Here is a 26010-nt window from a genome sequence, read left to right on the forward strand (position 1 = left end):
GTGTCCTGTATTTAGCAGATGTTATATCCCAATTGCTTTAGTTTAAACAGGGTATGTGAGTTAATGGTTTAAAGAGGTGTAGCGTGACGAGACTACGTGTCAGTACCACTACGGACGACGCGACCGCAGTATTTACGTGCGTGCAACATACGCGAAACCGAAGCGTGAGGAGAACTTCGGTCTGTTTCGAGAACGCTAGCGCTCGCCGACCGCTAATCAAGTCCTTTCGTTTACGCGCAGTTTTCCAAAAGAAGTCGTAGATGGCGTTAACCAGTATTTTCCATGCTACACCCCCTTTAACTCACGTAGATTGATCTTTGTGAATAATCATCTTATTTCTAATTTGCAATGAATGATTTTTCGGCACCAGCTGTTTCTGGAGGGAATAGGTGAACATGAAGCAAGAAATCACTATGAACCCGGGTCTCTCCTCCAAGTTTCACCGATTGGAATATGCAGGTGAACCACTACAGCAGGTTCACCCTACTCTCTACAAAAGGAAAACGTACAGTCAGTTCTTAACGTGCATAAATGGAAACTCCACTTCACATGGAACCGTTATTCAATATCCTATCTGAGGGACGGTTTATTTTCCACTGTGGCATATCATTCGTCAATGGATCAGGGGAGAGAGGCATTAGCAAAGAATGAATCCAGTCTAGCCTTGAGTCGAACGTAGGCTGATATGATCTTTGATACGACAGTCAGACCTTGCAAAAGCCAACTCGTCTCCTCAACATGTTCACATCTTACTAAGATCTTATCTACATCTGTAGTAGATCAAAACTGAACTTCTTTTAGCAAATCAATCATGGTGCGACGACATGTTAAAGGGGGTGTATCATGGCAATAATGGCTAACGCCATCTACGACTTTTTTTTGACAACTGTACATAAACGAATAGACTTGGCTAACGGTCAGCGCGCGCAAGGGATCGCGAGACAGGCCGAAGTTATCCCCACGCTACGGTTTCACATAATGTTACAACACCGGAATACTGTGGTCGCATCGTCCGTAGTCTTATTATACCCGATTAGCCCCGAGTCAGGCCACGGGAAAGACACGTAGTCTCGTCATGCTACACCCTCTTTAACAAAGAATGAATCCAGTCTAGCCTTGATTCGAACATAGTCTGATATGATCTTTGCTACGACAGGCAGACCTTGCAAAAATCAACTCGTCTCCTCAACGTGTTCACATCTTACTCAGATCTTATCTAGATCGAAACTGAACTTCTTTTAGCAAATGAATCATAGTGCGATGAAAGATTAAGTTAACACCTAAGCACAATGATACGAACATCCGAGACCCATATATGGCTATGCAAAGCCAATTATTTTTTAACCGCCCCCCCCCCGTACGGCTATATCTGAACACGCGGATAAATTAGCCCAGAGAAAAATACCACCATTCAACTCGCAAACCCATGATTTTATTTATTTATTTATTTATTTCTAATCTTTTGACAGGGTAGCCCATTCACCAACAGGTAGTGGTCTTACATGGGGCCCTGAATGAACATATTTACATTGTTTATAACATTTATACAGAACAGTTACAAAAATAATACTCGTTTGCAAAATAAACATATATCATTAACGTAGTAAACAGTAATGTCAATAGGAAAATATTGATTAAGTCGCAATTATGTGAATAAGCCATGTAAATATTACAGAACATGCACGTAGTGTATGTATGGCTGAGCCGTTCACAAATTACAACTTTGTTTAAACAATCTCTTAAATGAATTGACAGAGGAAGCCGTTCTCAATGAATTATCTAGCTTATTCCATTCAAATATGGAAGAAACAATTGGGCTACACTTATAACAATCAGTGTGAAATCTAGGCACACGTAAACATCCACTGTCTATTTGCCTTGTATGATGCCCATGTACATCATTAGGATTGATTAAGCCTACCTGAAGGTAAGAAGGTGCTAAGTTATGAACGCATTTTATATATCATCATAACGCGACTTAATGATTCCGGGTTATAGCGATGAACACATGCTTAATAACTATCTGGTGTGTAAATGTTCTAATGAATATTTGTCGTAAAAGTAAAGTGGTACGGGGATAGATATCTGGGTTAATCGCCCTAGCTATTCTTTTGCTCGAGTCGATAAGACATGTCTGCCAGAGGCACATCTCAGAGACTCTCACAACCGATGAAATTCGTCGTGATTAAGGGAGGGAAAGGGTGTCAACCTAACTCCTTCTGTAATTGACTCCCATTATTGCATTACATCCCGATTTATTCACTGACACCTTTTCGAGCATTATTAGATGCCTTACTTGCAGCTCATCACCATAATGAATGAGGTTAGCAATGAAGGTGTCGTGAATCGATGAGCGATGACTTCCGAAATATAAGCAGTACGGATTACTATTATCAAGGCGTCCATGAGAATCCAGAATGTCATATGTATCAAGTTTCTTCATGGTTAGGTTGAGTATCAAAATGGGCACCACAAACCATAAGCGCTGCTACCGTTGTAGCAGAAAGGCAACATATAATAATAATAATAATAATAATATTTAATTTTTATATAGCGCTTAATATAAATGTCTCTAAGCGCTTTACTGACACCTTTTCGAGCATCATTAGATGCCTTACTTGCAGCTCATCACCATAATGAATGAGGTTAGCAGTGAAGGTGTCGTGAATCGATGAGCGATGACTTCCGAAATATAAGTAGGACGGATTACTATTATCAAGGCGTCCATGAGAATCCAGAATGTCATATGTGTCAAGTTTCTTCATGGTTAGGTTGAGTATCAAAATGGGCACCACAAACCATAAGCGCTGCTACCGTTGTAGCAGAAAGGCAACATATAATAATAATAATAATAATAATAATAATATTTAATTTTTATATAGCGCTTAATATAAATGTCTCTAAGCGCTTTACAAATATATTCATAGTCCCATGGATTTGAAATTTATGGTAGGGACAAACAACAGGAGTAAAGGGGTAGGAGCTAGGAGCTCGGTAAGAAATTGGCAACGTATTAATGTTAGTTCGTTATACATAGATTTGTCGTATCTTTGCCTGCAGCGTTATACTTGCATCATGCTCTAAATGTCGAACCGATGAATCAGACAATTTCTAGGGCTATTAGAAACCGATGCTCAGATACCAGTTCAACACCATGGTGAGTGGCAAATGTAGATCAATGCCTTTGCCAAGGGACATCAGGTACGCGGGCGGGACTCGAACCGCGAATCATCTTATCCACAGTCTGGAGACGTTTCCACTATAGACCACAACACCACTACATGGTGGTTATCGAGCCTTGAGCGGATGGTGTAATAGGGAGTCAGGTGTTAAATCCGTGTAGTGTGAACATTCCCATTCAATAAATTTCTGCTATGTTTTGGCAGGAGCAGACTTGTTGACAACATGGTAGCTGTATTTGATTTGGAATGCTTGGAAGCTCGAGTACTATGTGCGGTATGTCTCGACGACCTATAGAGAGCTTCCCATACAGCACCGTTCATCACCCGTTAGCTTTGAGGTGGTTGGTCGGAATAATGCAATTCACTAATTACACAAAATCAGTTTCCAAATGGCGAAATCTAAATAGAACCTATATTTCCTTGATGACAGTTTTTGTTTGACATTTGAAAGCTTTCGCTGAGACCTTTTATGACTGAGAAGGATGCCTCGGTAGATATCACATCAAAAGAAACAGTATTGAAGGGACTTCTCGAAAACAAAGCGAACATTAAAAATGTTAAAGGAAAAGAACTGCGTCGATGATGGCAAGAAATTAAATGTTATCGCTGAGTCTTTTCTAAATATTTTCTTCCTTTACCATAGTAGTTTACTTATAATTTTTAAAGGATGACGAGAATTCGAGAATTGTCGTTTTACCATGACCGTTCCTTTTGGGTCATGTTGTATAAATGGCTAAACAAGTCTCGGGAAACTCAGACGAAAGTAACTATCAAGTTAATCTAGCGTGTCTAGGGTCTAACGAACTTGGATATGAGAAAAGTGCGTTCACTTACAACTTTCAATTTCGAGGGAACAGTTCTGTTCGTCCATAGGGTAATGCACTAAATCCATGTAGCACGAAGCAACGCTTGTAATCCTAAATTGAAATTGAAAGAAAACATTTTTTAATGGAACATTATAAAAGATTAATTGGAACATTGGAAAGAAATCAATACAATCAATAATATGAAGGGGGAAAAAAATCTTAAATGCGTCGTGTTTTATAACAAGGTGACCCAACTCCCCGCACCACTTCTCGTTCCGAAGGGCCGTACAAAAACAAATCAATACAACTTGTAGTTGCATGGTATTCGGTACGAGGGGAACGGCAGACTACACCCCCCCCCCCCCCGTCTCCCCTCTAATCTACCCACTGTCTTGGGATTATTCAACCCTCATTTTCATCAATTACTAAATGCACCACTTGGGAAACAAAATTCTGCTCTACGTTTTGGCGATGTAACATGATCACTCCGTTTCTCGATCTCCCATACGCCATATGCTTGTTTTATTGCACAGAATGATGAATGGAGGAATGAATATTTTATCGATCGTATTATTGGAAAAGCGCATAAGACATGACTTTTTCCGCTACCATAATGTTACTTGTACAAACATTGTTGAATGTGATATTGGTAGTTGTCAGAACCCCAGCATGATGCTCATAACCAGATAACAGAGTTAGAATTGCGTTGAAAGAAGGAAATCATACATCGTGACATTTGACATTAAGCTTGTCGCATATTTCTTGTGTAAATGTGTACAGTTTATGAAATAAAGGCATTTCTATTTATAAGGTATTTGTTTTATTATGAAAATATGCATACACAACATATATTAAAAGCATAATGGCATTTGGTGATTTAAAAATCTGCTTTTTATCATATTTGAAATAAATAACAAATCAAATGAATACCCCAGCAACAAAAAAAAAGTAATTTTTTCTTGTTTCTATCATATCTACCTATCATATTTTCATTGAAACTCATCATTTCAAGTTCCAATTATTATATCTTATATACATGATCAATAAGTTATCATGAATTCTCATAAAGTCTCATGAAAACGTGAGAAGTGCCTTAAATCAAACAAATTGCTACATGTTCGTTCGATTCAAGCAACAATGGGTGGTTATTGATATTTGTTTGCCTCTGTTCCCAGTTTCCACCTTCTTCAAAATTCCCAGCAATCACGCAAAAAAATATCGCAGTGTGAGTGAAATCGAGAACTGTGAACACATAAAACCGAATGAAATTTCGAATAGTTTCGTTTACTCAGCGTACTTTACGTAAGTAAGAGAAAACCTTCCCCCGATTTGTTTTACGGGCCGCGCAACACGATGCCATTCAGATGCGAACAAATGCAGACGATCGCCATAAACCGAATGAAATAAAATGTATTCCCGCCTTTTTCTTTCTCTCTCTCTCTCTCTCTCTCTCTTACTCATCCCGTCTTTTCTCTAGATCATTCCCTTCTCTCGCCCTTCGCGTTTGTTCACAAGGCCCCATGTATATCCCTATGGGAACGTCGGCACAATATTTGAAGAATCATTGAAAAAAGGGGGCGTTTATAGAGACTTAAGTTTCGACGAGTGATAAAGTACAGAGACACCCGTAAGGTGAGACCTTTGCCGTGAATCGCATTCGTAATTTAGACGAGGAAAAGGTCTTTCTTTCCAATCTATCTCGAAAGTCATCCTTTTCTTTAGTTTCATATCCGTTTTCTTGCTTGCAGGGGCATCGAATCGCTGAATGAACAAGCAGGGATGTTAATAGAGTCAAGATCGAAAAGATTAGGTTCAGCTAAATCGCAATGCCTGGGATTCTGGCCCTTCTTAAATTCTCAGGACAGACGGGTTAAATGACTTTTGAGGTACGGAGATTGTTTATTGCTCAGGTTTCATGCATCGTTTCCAAGTATTTATGGTGCTGACCTGTGATAAAAACGTGAATAAATATTGTTTTAAAGGCATCATTTAACATTGTTAAATCTGAGATATATTGCCTATACCTGTTATCAGTGTCTGTGATATCGTGTAATATAGAAGCCCTAAAGAAATTGCGCTTCAAAATGATCATAAAGTGCCTCAAAAAGGTTTTACCATACTCATTTTCCCCGAAAGACTGTTGTGCTATAAAAACAGTTAGGAAAACGGTTTTTGAAGTTTCGATTTCCAATTATAAATATCTTGATAATCAGACAGGCGAGCGGCTTGTAAAAATCATGGGGTTCCTAGCTGACCTAAAGGTTTATAATTATGATTGCAGCATGAGCTAAATCCAAGATTTTCTTTCAGAATCTGAGACAAAGATATTCAATCCCTTTAATATTTATGTGAAGTTAACGTGCAGCTACTTGTTCATTGGTTTTAAAATGTAAGATAAATGCACGTGGTATCAGCAAGGTTTTATTTGTTAACTTATTGGTCGTATACTTAAGCACAATTTTTCACTGAGAATGGATAGAATCGAGAACATGTTTAACTTTAACTAGTGTGTCATGCATGGATGAAGCATTAATATACCTATGTTATAGCGATCGGGGGGGGAGCGGTGTCCTCAATTCCAATGTCAACTTTCTCATTCAAGATACAAGTGTCATAGCATTAATGGGAGCCATTTGAATCCTCCAATACTCAGCATCACACGACTGTTTTCATAATTATGGATCCATTAACGAAGTAATATTTTGATACATTTATGCCCCGTCCATGAACTTACGAAACATTTCTTAATCGAGTTATGCGGGAATAGCTGTACAACCAGTATCTATGCATTCACGCTGTTCATGGTCGGAAGCTATGATTGATAGGAAATGTGAATCGTAGCGCGTTCTTCAAGGAGCGGAATACACGCACGAAGGTTGTAATGATAAGTATCAAGTAATGAGCGAATGACCTAATGACTTTCATAGGTAAGGACATCAAGATCTTTTTTTTTATAAAGACAACATGTCAGGGAAGTCAGTTCTTCATCTGCTTTTGGATTTCTTACCGGAATACAATGTTTTATAATCACATATTTTTGGGAGCTCCAAAATATAAATCTCTTGACTCTCTGGTTGTTTCACAAAGTAACAGATTGGCTTTAAGTTGGACTTAACTATGGCAGGCCACTGGTGGCTCTCATCATTATGATCTTTAGATAATATTTTTACCTTCAATAATGGATTATCAACAAATGTAAATTCTGTAGATTTGTGACCATGATGTGTACGTCCCTCGATATAATAGCCCAATGCCAGTAGATGGTGAGAACAGAGGCATAAACGGCCTGCCACAGTTAAGTCCAACTTAAAGTCGATCTTAGTCTTTGTGAAACACTCCAAAGGGTATTTATGTACAGCCTTGGACAAGGTGTTTTTTGCCCACGTTTTACCCCACTCGATCCAAGAGTATTTAATGTGTATTTGGCAACAGTGGCATACTGGGGGTAATAATGATAGGGCTCTTTAATAGGGAGAGAGAGAGAGAGAGAGAGAGAGAGAGAGCAATGTTCATTCTGATTAGGCTACACTGGGAAAGACCACATTCTTATTATTATTATACTTGTTTCAAAGGACACATGTTGTTTGTTTTGCTTTTATTTGTGTGATGTCTTTCCTTTTTTTAAGGTTCCTCGTAATAGACCATTTCGTAGTTAGCACATGGGTCAAATGCAAATAACCCCAAATATCCACAGATCTTTTACTCATGGAGAAGTCCCACTTTGTGTATTTTTAAATAATCAATGCCAAAGTCATGTATGTGCTTCATGAAAACTTTTGTTTGACCTCTTGTATCATAGAATGTACCGTAGGTTCACACATAAATAATGATTACATAACATGGGCACGTATTCTTCTCGGTGGGTTTTTACAATTTATCACAAAAGACCTTTATCTGCCCATGCGCAGATAGTATTTACGTTACCTCATGCCGTATGTGATTGTGCCGTCATGATGGAAACGAAGGAGTTTGTTCGTGACTGTGACGTCATGGACGAAAGAACGCTTGTCGTTGGGGAAGTAAGTGTCGGGTACCCAGATGCGTTCCGCTAGTATACCGCTGAGGGAGACGTTGCCAAGGCAAGGGTCATACGACAACCGTTCATCTTTCCAATGCTGCCGGAAGTACATGGTTAATGTGTAGTCCTGTAACGAGAAACAAACAGGGCAACATGAAAATGATTACATCAAACATGCATGTCATTTCAATGACGATTCACCAGCACAAAGAGGAAATATAAATAATAAAGAAACCTTTTGTCACTACAGACCCAAATACAATGAAAGCAATACCAAATTTGTGTCTTTGACCTGTAATGGACTTTTTGCCATGTGACTGCACAAACACAATTAGTGGTAAACAACAGGCTTCTTTTGGAGTATTAAATATGATGTACATATTTGAATCTAACATGTCTGAAGAAAGCATTACACTCACCTACACACCATGCACTGAAATATAGGTAATATTAAAAAGACCAGAGGTGGCGAAAGACAGGATAGCGTGTTGGGGGTGAACCATTACATTCGCTACAAAGAATTGATTTTCATGCACGGACATGATACGAGTCCTATACGCCATCAAGCACTCTGCTAGATAATGTATCCGCAAGTCCTACTATCTTTCACCGATTCCAACAAGTTATGACAATATTTATTTTAAAAAATGGAACAATCATTCGTCTTCTTTGTACAGTATATGAGGGAACATCACTAAAACACCCCAAAGTACAGCGTAATATCACGTTCAAATTACCCACAAAAGACATAAGAGAAGCCTGTAAGAAGGAACGTCACACATGACTATTTTCCAGCAACATCACTTCATCATCATCATTAGACTAAACAATCTCGACCTTTTCGTCGTCTAGATTGGTGTCTATTCATTTCTCGGAAGAAAAAACAGGACGGGGTCGTATTCATATTCAGAAGACGGGAGATCAAAATAGTGGCACCTGTCTGTGTGAGTGGAATAGATGAGACAAAGAAATGCTAAACAAAATGGACGTCTATAAATAAACGCCTACCAGACAGACATTCAGTCATTGATCATTTCCCTTGGCCAAAGATCGTGGACCAAACAATCAATGGATCAACAAATCGCCACGTCTTTACCAAGTCATTGGGGTTAATAATGTTATCATTCACGGATGACTTCTCCAAATATAGGTGTTAAACTTTCTGTATCGAATATTCGTTTTAAAATACTGAAAAGGTTAGAGACAAGTTTAAAGCAGTTGGAAGTGTTGTTTGAGACGGTGTCATCTTGTGTCGTACAGAAGCAAGTGATGAATTGATTTTGACATTGCTATCAAGGTCATCTAATTAGCCTATAATGCCTATCAAGATTTCCATAGCCAACTTGTTACTAAATATGACGGCAATATTTGTACATGACGAAAGACATCCTTCAAGCCTGTGGAAAGTCCAGTCATAGAAACCCTGATCGGATGCAAATACGGTGAGCACATTAAAAAGATCACCCTGTGTTGGACATGATGTGCATTTTCTCACCAATTTGACCTTTCACGCGACCTCCATCTTGGCGATTTTTACCTTTTAGCCCCTTGCTTAACAGGATTTTAATTCGTTTATATTTGCTTAACAACATCTGGCTATCCAGTCGACGTGTATTCCCCTTCTTTTACGATCGAATCACTAAATCGTCGTGCAACGAATTATCCATCTTTAACAAGGTTTTTGCGCTTCCTTATTAAAAAAGAGAGAGATGTTTCCAATTTAACCAGGGTCTAGGTCATCAAGGTGTGCATACCGTGGGCTTAACTCACCCTTATGCCCATTGAACCTTTAAAATCAAATCACTCTTGACGAATGTCCAATTACAACCTGGCCAAGCCTTAACGCCATGTTTCCACCCGAGATCACGGCCACTCCAATCGTTAATGAGTCCCCTGCAATTGATCATGTAAACACATCAAGGCCGTTACTGTCAAGGTGCGAAGCATCACTGATGATTCCCTAGAAGCTCATTAACGGTGTCACCTGTGTCATCCAGGTAAGAGTATCGAGGTTAATGAATTTGACGGTGTTGATCTCATCCCCTCTCCCGTATCATCGAGAAAAATTTATCATCGTGAGAACTAATTGGCTGAAACGATTCCAAGTCATAACTAGCACGCTTTCCAAAAAATCCTATTCTGTATTCTTGTATCAAATCTTGTTTACAACATTTTTAATGCGAAGTATTGTTGTTGATTATCAGGTTTAACCTTAATGTTCCGAAATCTCTTAAAATCGTAAGACCAAGTAACTTCTACTTCTACTATGTCCGGACCTCAGTGGAAACTAACAAAAGCACTATGTCTTTTGTTCAAAACGTAAATGAATTTAGCTATATAAATGTTTTCATTACCAATGTAAAGCAAAGTAAAACATGAGAGAAAGTGAAATAACATGAAAGACATAATAGACCTGAAGAGAGAAACAAATTAAAGGGGAGAGATAGACAGACAGACAGAGAGAGAGAGAGAGAGAGAGAGAGAGGGTGAATCGCAGAAAGAACGAGATGAGGGGGAAAAAGAGATTGAGTGGAAGGATTGGGAGAAAGGGGGAAGGGAGGACAAGTTCTATACAATATGGAAGCAGAATTATGAATGGGGATGTGGCAATGCCCTTACAGTCAATCTGTTTAGAATTGCAACATTGTTAGGGGGAACGGAGAAGAATGATGGAAGATGATTTCCTCTATATGACCAGAAGCCAAAGCAGCATTGATATTGTGCAATATCTGTTATTCTGGTTCCTCCGGCCTGATTAGTAATACTTTCACTGGCATCAACGTAGTTTCTTCCCAGCAACCACTTTCCTCCGTTTTACCGTTGGCTGCCGTTTAAAGGCATCGTTTAACAATGCTAAATCTGAGATGCATGGCGCTTTGTGTTATCAGTGTCTGTGATAATTATGGTGTAATATGGAAGCCCTAAAAGATTGCGCTTCGAAATGATTGTGAAGTGCCTCAAAAAAGTAAAAATATTTGTGTGACGGTTTTACCATACTCATTTTCCCCAATAAATGACTTCGATTTCCAATCATAAATATCTTGAAAATCAGACAGGCGATCTGCTTGTAAAACTCAAGGGAAAGTTTACAATGTTTATAATTATGTTTGCAGCATAAACTAAATCCAGGATTTTGTTTCAGAATCTGAAGCAATGTTACATCATTGTATTTGTTTTTCCCCATGTACATTTTATACTAACCTCTTTCCCTGGATTAAGATTTTATAGTGATACGGTAATGACTAAATAATAGTGTCATCGGCATAGTTCTGTCGGTTTAGCCACTGGGTTATTAATAGTTGGATTTCCAGTTAATGTGGTCTTGAAAACTGCTTAATTACTAGGTAGACCTTGAAGCTACCTTAGGTCATTTTTATATTTATTATTAACGATATTCGATAAAATCAGAGCGAGGGCGTAATCTTAGTGTATTAAGGTAATCCCAGAAGAGTCACCATTTCTTTTGACGGTATATCTGAACGCTTTTGGAGTTTTAAAGCGGTGCCGCTAGGTAATCTGTGTTATTACGCTGTAAATCCCAATAATGCAATCTCTATATGGAAAAGAAAGTGTAGCTTTTCAGATTGATGTGTCATTTTAAGAATATTGAGGATGGCGGTAATGACATCGCACTTTTCCGCCCCGTCACCGGAATCACCTTCATTTTATGAAGATTTCCTTGTATAATCAATTTAAAGAAAGTGATAAGAAAACTGACCTGAACAAAGGATATCATTTTGAACAAAGTGGTTCTGAAAACGACACACTCCATGAAACAACATAAATTGTCATGAAGCATGTACATGTATACGATTTCTAATAATTATTACCATAGTTAGAAAACATATTTTGTTTGTTTCGAATTTTGTTCTTTTGTTCTTTCTTTCTTTATGTTATCATTGTTATAATTATTATGTAGAGGGACTAGCTAAAGTGTAAGTTACAGCACTCTATAAAGTGTTGGCTTAACTGTTATCAATGTCGGTTAGAAAAAAAGGAGACAATTTGTGTTGGTTGGTTAAAACATTCACCAACATTGGGTAATTGTTGCCGAATTGTTGGTAAAAAGATATATCACAAGGATCACATATCACATATCACATATGACAAAGCAGAGAATGAAATATGAAAACGCGGTCTGAAGCCCACGTCTAGGCCGATTTACAACCATGCTTATGGAAAATGGTTGAAAATGATCAGATTTCCTGGGGCTATGGCTGCATGATTGGAGAGTAATCACGCAGTTAGAAGGTGAACAAACGATATTCTCGCCATGTTGCGTTGGCGAGGAATCATCCTATAGACCTGGACGAAACATAACGAGTTTTCCTTCCCGGAAAAGTAATTCCTCAAACATGCGCTTGACTCTCCAACGACCTACTTTAAATCTGGAGCACAACGCCTGAAAAAGAATCAACTCAATTTGATATATGGGCACGACGTATCGACAATTGTATCTGAGACAACTATGGCATCGTTAAAGATAAAGTTGAGTTCTGGTCATGCGATTGCATTGTGAAAGAAACGTTGTGGAATCGATCAGAAAAGGTTGATCATCTAGCATATCAGTATTGTTGTGTACTTAAAGGTTCTGGAACCATCAAAATGATATCAATTCGGCCCAGTCTTGTAAAGTTACAAGCACTGTACACAGAAAAATGTGTATGGGACTACACGAACATGTGGCATAAAAATCCGTCCCGATTGTTATGATGTTACATGCCACATTTAGAATATTAAGGCATTTGAAGTGCCATGCTTTTTAGGGAACATTTTTTTACCTGATGTTCTTCCACACTTGCATAATAACAATGATAACGCTCACAAACTATTTTCACCTCTTCACAAAACTCAACCTTCTCTTTAAGTGTATGGTTTTCATCGAGCTCAGGTGTAGTGTCGAGTATGGGTTGTACACATGTTATACCGGGAATATCGGAAGTGTTTTCCAGGTACACAGTTCTATTTGATGATAGCATCAAGATTATCTACAAATGAAGGATCGTTATTATCCAATTAAATATACTCACACATACACAAACAGAGAAGGAACTTTGAGTATTATACAGCACATGGGGTAGAAAATAATAATTGATCCTGAAATTCATGAGGATAACCAAAACTTTCGCAAACCTTCTTTTTCAAGATGGTTTGATTATGAATAAGAAGTCAGCAGTACGCGCATGATTGATGGTAACGATAATTGGTTTGACTACGACGGAAACACTTGTCCTGCTCCAATAGATAACTTGAAAAGAAAAGAAAGGGGGACATGACTGAGGAAGTGACAAAAGGAAACAAAGAGGAGAAATGCTACGTGACAAAGAAAGTGATTCCAACCCTTTCCACAAGCCTAACCATGTAGTTTTATTTATTCGCATTCACCCACCGATGACAGCTCCGATGACCCCCCCCCCCCCCCCCAACCCCCGTGTAGCCAGCGCCCTCAATATGGTCGAACCCAGGGTACGCCACTGGTATCATGCAAGACATTCAGTAATACCCAATCTTCCTCTGCCAGCCAATACACGTTGACTTATGAAAGCAAACAATCAGGCAGGGCAGAAAATTTATTTTGAATGGCGTTTTGTCTATTGACTGAACGATGGGACAACTAGCTCCTGTTCTCCGAGTGGCCGCGAGTCAATAAACTTGGAATTGAAATCAGGAAGTGGTGGAAGCCAGGATAATATTGTTGCCCAGACGCTAGTTGAGGAGAGTGTGGGAGGAGGGGTAAAGGGCGAAAGGGTGGGGCTATGATCTTCTTCAATTTTTTTGTTGAGCCCCAGTCCCAATGCCCCGATTTCTTTAGACAATATGGGTGAAACTCAGCGATACAGCGTGGGACTTTGACTCGTCTCATCCTCCCCGTGAAGTGGAAAGTCGAATCATACCTGCTACATCCATGCAAAGACGCAACGACAATGTACATGGGGCATCGTTTCCTTTGCGCTATTACCTGCGCTAATCTTTAAGTCTGTAAAGGAAATTGGGATATGACGCCAGCAATTCGGAGTAGTAGCTGCATTGGTCATTGTGGGTTCACTTTTTGTACGATATCATTCTCATAACAATGGTTGCGCTAGCCACTAGCGCAATCCTACGTTATCCAAATGACTAGCGCAATCCTACGTTATCCAAATGCCTAGCGCAATTCGGCCCTATTTTCACGAAGACAGTAAGGAGGAAAATCGTCACGCATATTATATGCGATTTTCCTCACTACCGTCACTTCGTGAAAATGTAGTCAAAATGACTAGCGTAATCCTACGTTATCAAAATGCCTAGCGCAATCCTACGCCTTCAAAATGACACCGCGTGTGCAACAGATACCGACATCTCAGCGTTATTGAGCTTCGTTCTTGTGCGTGTGCCAGGGTGTACTGAGTGTCCCGCGACCTTGGTTTAATGGATAGGCAATAAGATCCAATCATGTTGAGATCAATTACTGCAAACATTGGAAGCCGGGTATCTGTCGACATGTCATAAAGCCATCCGATGACCGAACAAACAACACAGTCCTTCCACATCTAACGAAGATTGCGTCGTTCGGTGATGAAATATCCAAACAGATTTTCCCATGATGAAACGCCTTTTCTTTTTCAGATATAACTTTACGGAGAGGCAGTTAAGCAATGGATTGAAACAAGAACATAAGCCGATGTTCATTTTGATTGTCAACGCATACCCGGTCTAACAAACAAGGGTTAGTCTCGATCATCCATATTATAAACAATGATTTGCCGTAGCTATTTGGGATGGTATATATATACATCCAATTGTCCTTTCGATAGCCTCCTCCAAATTTTGAAAGAACAGATTCATCAATCAATAAGTCGTTTTATATTTTTATTAGTACATTAGTGCCCATTTTAACAGATGATTGCTGTGTGCTCACACGATTTATGCATTCTGTCGTTTAACACTGGTTGTATAGGCCTACCACTAATGCAATTTTACACGGGCCCTACACACTTAGAACTGAACTTCATCTGACAAATAAAGAGCAACAAATCCAATCGAATTCTCTAGCTCCAACTCTATTTTCATCTACAACTTCATTTCAGTCTCCATCTTCGAAATTCGTGACTTTGATCTCCAGGGTGTTTCTGAGAATCACGAATGACGTAATACCTTGGCAAAGTTAAAAGCTGCAGAATTTGTAGACTCAGCTGCGGAGTCGACATCGGGTTATACGGTTGTACGTCCTAAATGCAACTTAACCCATACTGGTGAAAAGCACTCTGACAGAGAGTGATTTAATCCAATCTGATCTGACTTTGCCAGATTACAAAAGAATTAATTATAATCTATTTACGTAATTGGACACAACGAAATTGCATTATCACTGATTAATTATGCTGTTGATTTTGGATTTACCATCCTTTTCTTAATTTTCATTAGATTTTATAAATTTGTTTTACTCTTTAAACAGTCAAATAACATTCAAAGAAATTTGAGGTTTAGCTCATTCAAAACGTGTGCCCGTTATGCATTTCTCATTTTGTCAGATCGAAATACCACGCTTCCGATCTCAAGATTTAATGAGAATTGGCTAAAACATGCTTTAGTTTCGTTTCCTTAAATGGATTGTTTAAGCGCCATCAAAAGCCCCAATAATTATATTCTAAGTATGTGTGAGCTGTTCGTTTTTTACATTTTAACCTGAACACCATTCGATGTAGAAAACCCTAACAAGATCAATACACCTGCCTTTATTCGGTGAATTCAACACATGTCAAATATAAAGACAGTGTCAGAAAATCTATTATTTCCTTTTCTTTCCACATATCCTCACCTTACACCTAACCCTAGCAACACTGCGGTTGCCTTTAGCCGACAAGTGTCAATAGTACATGCCATCTTCTTTTTGTTGGGACAAAGAAATGTCTTGCCTTTCCTCTTGAAAAGTAAACGTGTTCATGAACTTAGAAGTGAGATATGATGACTAGTAATATTATAAGTAATAAGAATAATAACAAACGACATTATTTTGAACATCAAATTAATCTACCAAAAAGTGATATGTTGTAAGATCGTGTAAACTTGTTTGATTTGGTGACACAATAGAGATGATAACTCAAGGATCTTAGTCCATGTTCCCACTTTTCTTTAAAGCCTTTCTGCACTAGTTTGGCCAGGAGGGCTTCGACCTCCCAGTGTGGTCACTGACAGGTGGTTATCTCATCAAATCAGCTCTCAATTACCATAAGAAATAGGGGACCATGGCGGACCAGAGGGTACCGCTTAGGCATTGTATGCTATATAGAGGGCGCAAGTAGCTACACGTAGTGCAGTGGTGCTTTAATACCAAACGTTTCACTCCAAAATGAGCTTCCATCCAGAGAGTCCCATTCTCGAGCACGATTAGGGAAGGATGCGTGGCCCTTTTACACCTCCATGATATCTGGGACATGTCTTTCATAAACCCGAAGCCATGGGGACATGATCAATTACCCGTGAAAGCCTGTGCAAGGCACGTCCTAGTTTCTTCTTCTACGACTTCGTCTTCTTTCGTCTGTGCCTTCGTCTATGCCCTCGGTCCGCGATGCATGTGTGAACGTTTAAGGGTCTTTGTCGTTGCCCCCCTGAGATCGTCCATTTTCGGGGCGCTGTTTAATAATCATCGATTCGTTAGGAGTGATCCTTGGCTCGAAAAATTTCCTTCTCCCCCCCCCCCCCCCCCCACCCCCTATCAACTTTGTTACGATTTTTGTTTTTCCTTCCTGATTTTGAAGAATGTTTACTTCCTGTTTTTCTTTTATTTTTTGAGATAAAAGCCCTTCCTACAACAAGTTATCTTGAATGTCAGCATTCATCTTGGTGGGCATTCCATTTCGAAATAATTCTGCAATTCATTCCTCCACATCTACTTCCTATCTCGTTCTTAACATGAAGATCGTATGTGAATATTATTTCAAGTTTATTGGAGTGAGTATTCTTTGTTTAACATGTACTGTTTATCCAATAATCTCAATGTGGCACTGTACGTAGAGATTATACATGAACACTTCATATAGCCACGTATCATGACGTGTCCTATTTCCGGCCATCCCAGTTGACTGTGGGACGAGTTGTCGCTTCGATATATAAACAAGATTAGGCCTATGTCCTTTGTGGCTAACGTCCCATATTACTAAGGTTCCTCGATTTGATGGATGTAACCTATTCATGTCGTCTGTTACGTCTTCTTGATTCTTCCTATACGTTCAGGGTAGGGTGTGATTGTCTAGACAATCTTTTTAAGGAGATGTTAAAGACTCCGAATGCAACCATTCAATTTTATTGCCACAGTTAACATGGCTCACCCAGTCTGTTTCAGTTTAATAAAGACTTTATAGTTCTTCGAAGTTCCTTCTTAATCTAAATTTATTGTGATCAGTGGTTTATCGTTTCCTGTGTAATTTTACAATACATCTCTCTTCGCAGTTTTAATGTCTACCCTAAACACTTTCCCCTCCTTTCCTTCATTCTAACTCCATGGACCCCCCCCCCCCCCGTCACCCTCCCCCTTCCCCTTCCCCCTTCCCTCCTACTCCATTCTACTTTTGTGGATAGGGAATGCGTTCTGGAACAGGTTTCTTTACTATATCAAATGTAGGTAAATGTTGTTGACTTCGTTCCACCTTTACCTCGCTCTCCCTAAAACTTCCCAGTTTTCTCATTTTCTTAAATGCAGGGGAAATCTATTTCTCATCAACGTCAAATGTTTATGCCTGTCTCATCGATATAATAAGAACAACTAGATCTTGCAGGTATACCTATTTTGTATTTGGGCCAAAATTCTGGGAGAAGAAAACATCTAACCGTACAGCAAAAAGGCTTTGGCGTCAATTACATCAGGGCTTTCGCATAGAAGCATCCAAAGTCTTATAGGCTATGTAACCTAGCCTTTTTGAAGAAAATATATTTCGATTGATATCAAACTTGATATTCAAACGGGTAAGAATACCAAGAAAAAATTGCTTTGTATATGACCATCGATTGAGGATGACATTCCATGACGTCATTGCAATTATGGATAATCTGTTTGACATTGACGCGTCCCCCAGCTCAACAAATACAACACAAATATGATACATGTGGTTTTGTCACTGGTGATTTAACTACAGTTCTATATTGCAAGTGCTGCATGGTTATATATTCTTGTACAGCTATTTACCCTTTTGTTTGACATTTTGCGGATTTACTTGAAGGGCTGTATTCCCGGTGGCTATTTCATCTTCTGTCTCCTGCAATTTGATCGCAGTAATCCAAGGGATATTCAAATAATGAAAACAGATACAACAAACAGAAAATGGAGACAGAGGGCAAGCTTATTCTTCTCATTCCTGTTTTGTAAAACGATACAGCACTGGACGATGCGATGGTAGACTTCCGGAAAGATCTACATAGAGGAAAGGTTGTTTATAAAAGAGGGAATTTGTCCTTCTTCACATAAATTACCGAAAATGTATATGCTTATTTTAGTATGATTTTACAAACGAAATTCTGCTGTTCATCCTGATGTCTATAACATCATATTATTAATATAAAAAAAAGGAAATTGAATTTTGGATTGGTATGTTGTTAAGAGTAAATAGATTACAGTTGGCCTGTTATTAGCCTGTCACATGTCGCGTTTGAAGGAGCTTTATTAAATGTCAACCTGCAATTTAAGGTTGTTTTTTTTTTTTTTTTTTTTTAATAATCGAAATAGGGTTGTAGAAAGAGAACAGGTCTACAAATGTCATAAAAGAATAGGCGTATAGTTTCCTCACGCCCTCCCTAATTTAAAAAAGAAACCTGCGTTCTTTCGTGAATGGTCTCATCACAAGTGAACACGTCAAAATCATAACCGAAATAGTTTCTAAGAACGCCGTAGTAGTTTCGTTCAAGAAAGCCAAGCCTCTTAACCTTAGAATCTACGAATATATCCCGGATCCCCAAACATGATCCCTTCCACAATACATTTTTTCTTTCTTCAAGATACATAACACCCGGCTCCCGCGAATCAAGCACCTTCCAACCGCCCCCTCCCTCCCTCACTCTAGGCTGTGGAGTGGTGTAAGATAACCGTTCAGTACCCGTCTAGTCTGGGTGACCGTGACGAAAGCACCATGGCCACGGGAACTCGAGAGCCCTCTTCAACACGCCCTCAAGCATCTAGAGGTGTCTAGCATTACCCCCACTGGTTCCTTTAGCAGAGCTGGAGGCCTCTGATCATTTCATTGTGTAAACGGGCACTCCGTGTATAGATCAGAGGTGTATAGGTCAGGCAATATAACGACCGATGGCCATTTGAAGTCTTATTTCTGTCTTGACATGAGCGTATCAAGGAAATTCATGTTACGTGCATTGAAATATTATTTCACAATGTTCGCTTTAATAGCAATTAACATTATTTCGCATTATTAGTAGTATTACTTGTTTATGTTTATTTTTTATTTTTATTATTGATATCCACTCATGTACAGGTTTTAGGGTGACCTTCTCCCATCGACCCCCCCCCCCTCTCTCTTTCTTTCTTTCTCTTTCTCTCTCTCTCTCTCGCTCTATCTTTCTCTACACCACGCATCTATCTCCTCATTCATTTCTCTTTCCATATCTGACCTCGGAACACTCGCATTACTTCGATCATCGACTTCTTAAGCGGTTTGACCTAGAATGTTCATTTCACACTTTTCGAGGACCCTATCTATTTACCGACATGAATACATTTTGATTTGAATTGAATTTTTTCGATTCATCTCACGCATCATCATGTCAATAATGATTGATAACTCAACAAAATACTACACATTATTTTGGGTAGGAAGACAATTTGAAGAAAACAAATAAACAATAGATATATCATCCTCCAATAACAGTGTATGTATAGATAATACCGGTATAGGTTTATGTAGTGTGCTTTCCACAACTGACTGACCGAACACCACCCATATGAGCTCAGCTCTATTTCCAATGAAATAATATATTTTCACTTTCGTCAAAATGATTGAAATGTCATATATAGTTATTTTTTAATCATTATTATATTGATTTTAATTTATTTATGTATAGTGGATATGATTTAATTAGGCCTAAATGCAATTAAACAACACGACTCTAAGAATGATCAGAAGTACTGCATTCATCCCGATCACAATTATTGTGCAACGACGTTTTTATAAAAGAAAAATAAGAAATACAGGTAAGCAGACAATGGAATGGTTGCGGAGCTACAGTACACGCCGAAAATCTCCGCAACACGATTACACGATTTATTTTTAGGATTACACGGTTTACACGATTCACCTGAATCGTGTAACTGTGTAATCGTGTAAATTTACACGATTGAAGAATGTCGCTCTGAATCGTGTAATCGTGTAAATAGTTAAGTGCGTTGGTCGGATGATTCGACCAGATGCAACAATCGTGTAACTGTGTAATCGTGTAAATTTACACGATTGAAGAATGTCGCTCTGAATCGTGTAATCGTGTAAATAGTTATTAGGGTTATAAGGGCATTGGTAGAACGATGCGACAAGCTGCAACAATCGTTAAATCGTATCCTGCTGACACCAATTGCTTTATACACAACTTACCTTCAGTGTACATCAGTTAATTACTGTACTTTATATTCGTGTATATAAACCTCAGCACTTTCCACTAAGTTACATGTATCGTATACTAATCCGTGAGACAAGGTAGGAAAACGTCAGAAACAGGAAGACAGATGAAATAGTAAAGGAAAAAAAGATAGCTACGAGGAGAAGGGAACATATAAAAGGAAAATGAGGGTTGGGAGGCACGATAAAGATAAACAGAAAAAATTATGCAAGAGAGAAAAATGGGAAAACTAAAAAGTTGACCGGAAGAAAAGAAAGAGTGAAATAGAGTGATAAAAAAAAAAGAAGGGCGAAACATAGTAAAATTAACAGAAATGAGAAGGCTATGAAACGGAGAGGAAAAGAGACAAATTAATAAGGTAAGAGGGGAACATAATGAGGGAAAGAGAGGCGAGAAAGATATGGGGGAATGGAAAGATATTGAAAGAAAGGGAAAGAGTGAGAGAGAGAGAGAGAAAGAGCGATAAAAAGCTTTAGTTGAAAGAAAAGGGGCACCGATCAGATTTTAATAGGGGCATTTATCGGAGTTGATGGGGGCATTTATCAAAAGTGAAGAGGGGCACTTCTCGTACTTAAAGGGGGATACTTACTAGAGATTAAAAGGACACTAATGAGAATGGAAAATGGACACTTATTGCAAAGGAAAATAGGAACTCGTCGAAGGAAAAGGGGCGTGCGTCAAAAGAAAAGGAGCACTTATCAGAGTTGAAAGGGGAAGGGGCACTTTTACAAATTAATAGGGACACTTTTCAAAGTAAAATAGGTACTTTTCCTACACTTAAAGGGGCACTTTGGGGGAACTTGAAAAAGTGGGGGGACACTGTGCCGCTAGCTTAACGTAACTGGCCATTCACTTATTCTATTCATTCTCGGCTTGCAACTGTTCCCTACACTCTGTAGCCAGTGGCTTACATACTTACGTACATGTAATACCTATTGTTCAGGGGGATCCTATGTTCAAGGGGAACCCCCTGAACAATAGGTATTATGTAAGGATCTCTGCCTGTAGCTAGGGCAACGGCCTTTGTCCCCGGCGAGGGTCAATGGCAGGCCACATTCAGAGTAAGCTTCTTTTGTATGTGACAGGAAGTGTGCCCTTAAGCCTTGACCGTAGCTCTTTATACATATAGCTGAATAATGCAATGTTGTAAAAGGTAATTTACGAAAATGAGGAACGCTAAAAAAGCAATAAGTGATCAAAGTCTAAGGCCCGAATTCACAAAGGAGGTTTGTCGTCAAACCTTGGTTTTTGTGCGTCATATGACGCGTTTTGACGCGTTTTTACAAACCAGGTTTGTAAAATGGATAATGATTGAATAAAAAAAAAGTATAACGATATTCATAGTAACGAATGAGCTGGTGAACATAATTCTAATTGGTACAGCCTTGTAATGTAAGAGTATCACAACATACTTAATTATGTTAGCCCTCCTTTACATTTTGTAATCATTTTTACTTATTTACAACTTAGGAAAAACAGAATTCCCCCCTTCCTTCGTCGTTCATCGCTTTTTTTCTTTTTTTCTCACCGAGGATTAAATCCGAGAGTGCTTTTCGGGAAGTGGACTGATTTTTTTAACTTTCAAACAGTCTATAATAAAACTAGAGACAAGACACTGCAATTAAAAATATATACAAGAGAAAGAAAGCGTAATGTTCGCTATCCGCTCGTATCGTCCACTTGTCCTCGTTCAACCAAGAAGTAACTTCTTGCTTTTACTGAACTAGACATCCTTAACCTGCTCACCATCACCACTGAAAATAAATTGTAACACAATTCCAGCGAGCAATCGAATCGTGTAAATTTTGAATCGTGTAATCGTGTTGCGGAGATTTTCGGCGGGAAGATTACACGATTACACGATTCGACCTGAATTGAGGAATCGTGTAATTTTACACGATTACACGTTTACACGATTCAAATTTCGCTTCACTGGCAAAAAACGAATCGTGTAAAAATAAATGGTTACACGATTCCCGCGAGCAGTCGAATCGTGTAAATTTTGAATCGTGTAAATCGTGTTGCGGAGATTTTCGGCGTGTACTGTATCTGTCAGTGAGCACGTCAATCTCCCTAGATCTCCGGGAGCTATCCCTGATCCAACCCAAACGACTGAATAATACGACAATTCATTAACCGCATTTGTCAAATAAATTAATTCCGATCGTTTCATTACCTTGCTAATTTGTCCCCGATGCCCGCAACGCGGTAGCCGCAAATTCGGCTATTCTCGCTGTCAGGCCGATAGAAAGTCGTCTAGGATTTTTAACGAATTCTTGTAGTGTACGCACTATACGCAGTATACCACCGTGGCTAAATTTGAGGTTATGGTGATTTTACTTCCTATCCAGGGGACTTGCTAATTCTCAATATTTGATACACAGTCTTACTATAAACGCTTGATGCTTATCATATTTTTTCCTTGAATGAGAAATGGATAAAAAAACCTTAAGGTACCATTGAATTTCATGGACTATTTAAATCCCTACTGTACTACTTATTGTTAATTGTGCCCTCTTTATAGGAAACAATGCCCAATCGGTGACCGTTAATCTCCCGTGATGGCCTTTTTCTTATGCTAATCAAGAGCTGATTGGATGAGATAATCACCTGTAAGTGACCAGGCCGATAGAAAGTCGTCTAGGATTTTTAACGAATTCTTGTAGTGTACGCACTATACGCAGTATACCACCGTGGCTAAATTTGAGGTTATGGTGATTTTACTTCCTATCCAGGGGACTTGCTAATTCTCAATATTTGATACACAGTCTTACTATAAACGCTTGATGCTTATCATATTTTTTCCTTGAATGAGAAATGGATAAAAAACCGTAAGGTACCATTGAATTTCATGGACTATTTAAATCCCTACTGTACTACTTATAGTTAATTGTGCCCTCTATATGGGAAACAATGCCCAATCGGTGACCGTTAATCCCCCGTGATGGCCTTTTTCTTATGTTAATCAAGAGCTGATGGGATGAGATGATCACCTGTAAGTGACCATTCAGGGAGGTCTAATGTCTCCTTGGCAAACCAGTGCAGATAGTCTTACAGAAGCGCTCAATCAGCTGTTGCCTTATTTAGCTATTATGCCATATACAAATATGAAGTCGCGCTTTTCAAGTCAAATTAGGGACTTTTAGATTGAGTGGACGAGAACACGACGAACGCCGACTGATCATGCGTGTCAACATACTCAACTGCCCATGTTGACTACAATTAGATTTTTTTTAGATTGCACTCGACGATACACATGCATGTAGAAAGTAAAAATATGAACATCACGGACAAAGAAAGAGGACAAAATATACAGTTCCTCATTCTACCCTCAACAATTGCTGTGGTAGACAAAAGAACATCCCTTCACTGCTATTATGTAAAAATGTGTAGAACAGGTGAATATGCATGTGACACCTGTTCTACACATTTTTACATAAATAGCAGGGAAGGGATGTTCCTTTGTCTACCTGAGGAACTGTATAATTTATGCGCACGCGGCATATACTAGTACCGTACTAGATTTAGGAAAATCAAGGTTGACGCATTCTCGATCAGCGACTGAGACGACGTGACGCATGCGCAGTGCCTTAAAATGACGTCACATGTTGCAGTCAAAGCTGTCGACGTGCAAATCTAAAAGTCCCTAATGATCATGTTGTTACGTCAAGTAGGAGCAGCAATTTTCAAATAGCGACTTGAGCGTGTGTTGACATGGATCATGTTGAAATATGAGTATTAAATGGGAGCGTAATATTAGGGGCTCATGCCCCAACCCTCCCCCCCCCCCCCAAAAAAAAAAAAGGTGGTTAGGAAAAGAATGAGATGGATAGAGAAGGGAATAAGGAGGGTGAATATCATGACAAACACTATTAAAGACGATTGAAAGAAGGCAAGATAGAACCTGTTCAATTAATTAAATGAACGTCTGATTCGGTATCTGGGGGATCGATCCCCCACCCCCTCCCCCCCCCCCCCCGTGACAGACGCTACGCCATTAGAACCAGATATGCTCTTCATCCTGATTCGGTCCTTCTCTGATATCTTTCTAGATTTGTCAAGTTGGTCGAGAAGCTGAAATGCGAAACGACATTACCATGCTATATAGCACACTTATACGGGCTAATTGCGCGTCATTATCCACACGTCTCGTCTTGGGGGGAAAAAAAACCTAAACGTGACACGGGCAAAAATCTTTTTCCTCGTCATGTTACCTAGCAATTACTCAAAGTCTTTAGCATGTGATTCAGCGGCCTGGATATTCAATCCCAGCTCATTCTGTATTCTAAATCGGGTTAGTTTCATGTTCGACTTTGTCTTATGTTTCGACTTTACGAGAGTTATCGCTTTCCCATACTGACTAGAAGTCTGAGGCGCATCCAGACTATGACCCTTAGGAGGGGCTAACAACAAGAGCTTATCGCAATAAAGTAACGCATGTAGTTCATCATGGGGGGGGGGGGGTCGCCCAACCGATGTTAAACCTCATTGTTTGCGACCAAGCAGTAGATTTTTGAGTATATTTCGTGCATGTCTAATGTAGCAATTCTACCATAATTACCTTACAAATTAGAGGTTATGAAATCTGCTAATACTTTGACTTCATTTTCTTGATAAAAAACCTGTGAAGAAGGGCAACTGCCCCCTCCTCCATTACCCCTACTTCAAATACGGAAGCTCTAATGAATGTTCAATTATTGTACACGTGTTGCTTTCATGAATATTTATTCTGATTAGTTGTTCTACTTTAAAATTAGGGTGCAGTTAGATGTAATTATTCTGCAATATCCATTTATTTGAAATGTAGAACTATCACCTGTTAAAACAACTACCTGTCGTAATATACAATTATATTACACAGTGAGATGGGGAAACAAAAAGAATGTTTTCAATGTTTAAGAAAAACTCATAAAAAGAAGTCAACGAAACGCCATAAATAAAACCAAGCCAATGATAAATTAACCTAGGAGGCACGATGGCTCAGTGGTAGGGCAGTGGTCTCGAAACCGGGAGGTCCCGTGTTCAAAACCCTAGTCGATGCGCCAGTGTCCTTTGGTAAGGTATTAATCCTCATTACCAAGTCCCTCGAAGAGGACTTAAAGCTGCCAGTCCCCTGACTGCTTACTTACAAGCATACATATGCAGTCAGGTAAAATAAACCAAACAACAAACTGACCATCCTTATACATCCTTTAACAATACAAATGATATATACAATTTTCCAGTTCCTTGTATGTTTGCATTTCTTATTCAATCGTTTTTAACTAGTGATTTCACATTGAATTAATCAATTATTGATTCACTGATCGTTTTAGTGAAGATGAAGACACAAGTTAGTTCTCTGTATCAGTAATATTTTTTGGGAGGGTGTCAACCCTGCTGTCTCTTACCAAAATTGTCTTCAACCCAGTTC

At 39.0% G+C, this 26010-nt stretch overlaps 1 protein-coding gene across 2 annotated transcripts in view; it reads right to left on the reverse strand.

Annotated features, from left to right (window-relative positions):
• Positions 1-26010, reverse strand: part of LOC578555 (gamma-aminobutyric acid receptor subunit beta-2-like) — a 65125-nt gene that overhangs the window by 20988 nt on the left and 18127 nt on the right. For both annotated transcript variants that reach the window (XM_030980873.1, XM_011667420.2), the window contains exons 4-5: positions 7913-8133; positions 4017-4099 (exon numbers count right to left, since the gene is read on the reverse strand). In XM_030980873.1, coding sequence (XP_030836733.1) covers positions 4017-4099; positions 7913-8133 — 304 coding nt within the window. The remainder of the gene's footprint in view (positions 1-4016; positions 4100-7912; positions 8134-26010) is intronic.

This window comes from Strongylocentrotus purpuratus, unplaced genomic scaffold (assembly GCF_000002235.5).
Source record: "Strongylocentrotus purpuratus isolate Spur 01 unplaced genomic scaffold, Spur_5.0 spur5_scaffold_11, whole genome shotgun sequence".
Taxonomy (NCBI): domain Eukaryota; kingdom Metazoa; phylum Echinodermata; class Echinoidea; order Camarodonta; family Strongylocentrotidae; genus Strongylocentrotus; species Strongylocentrotus purpuratus.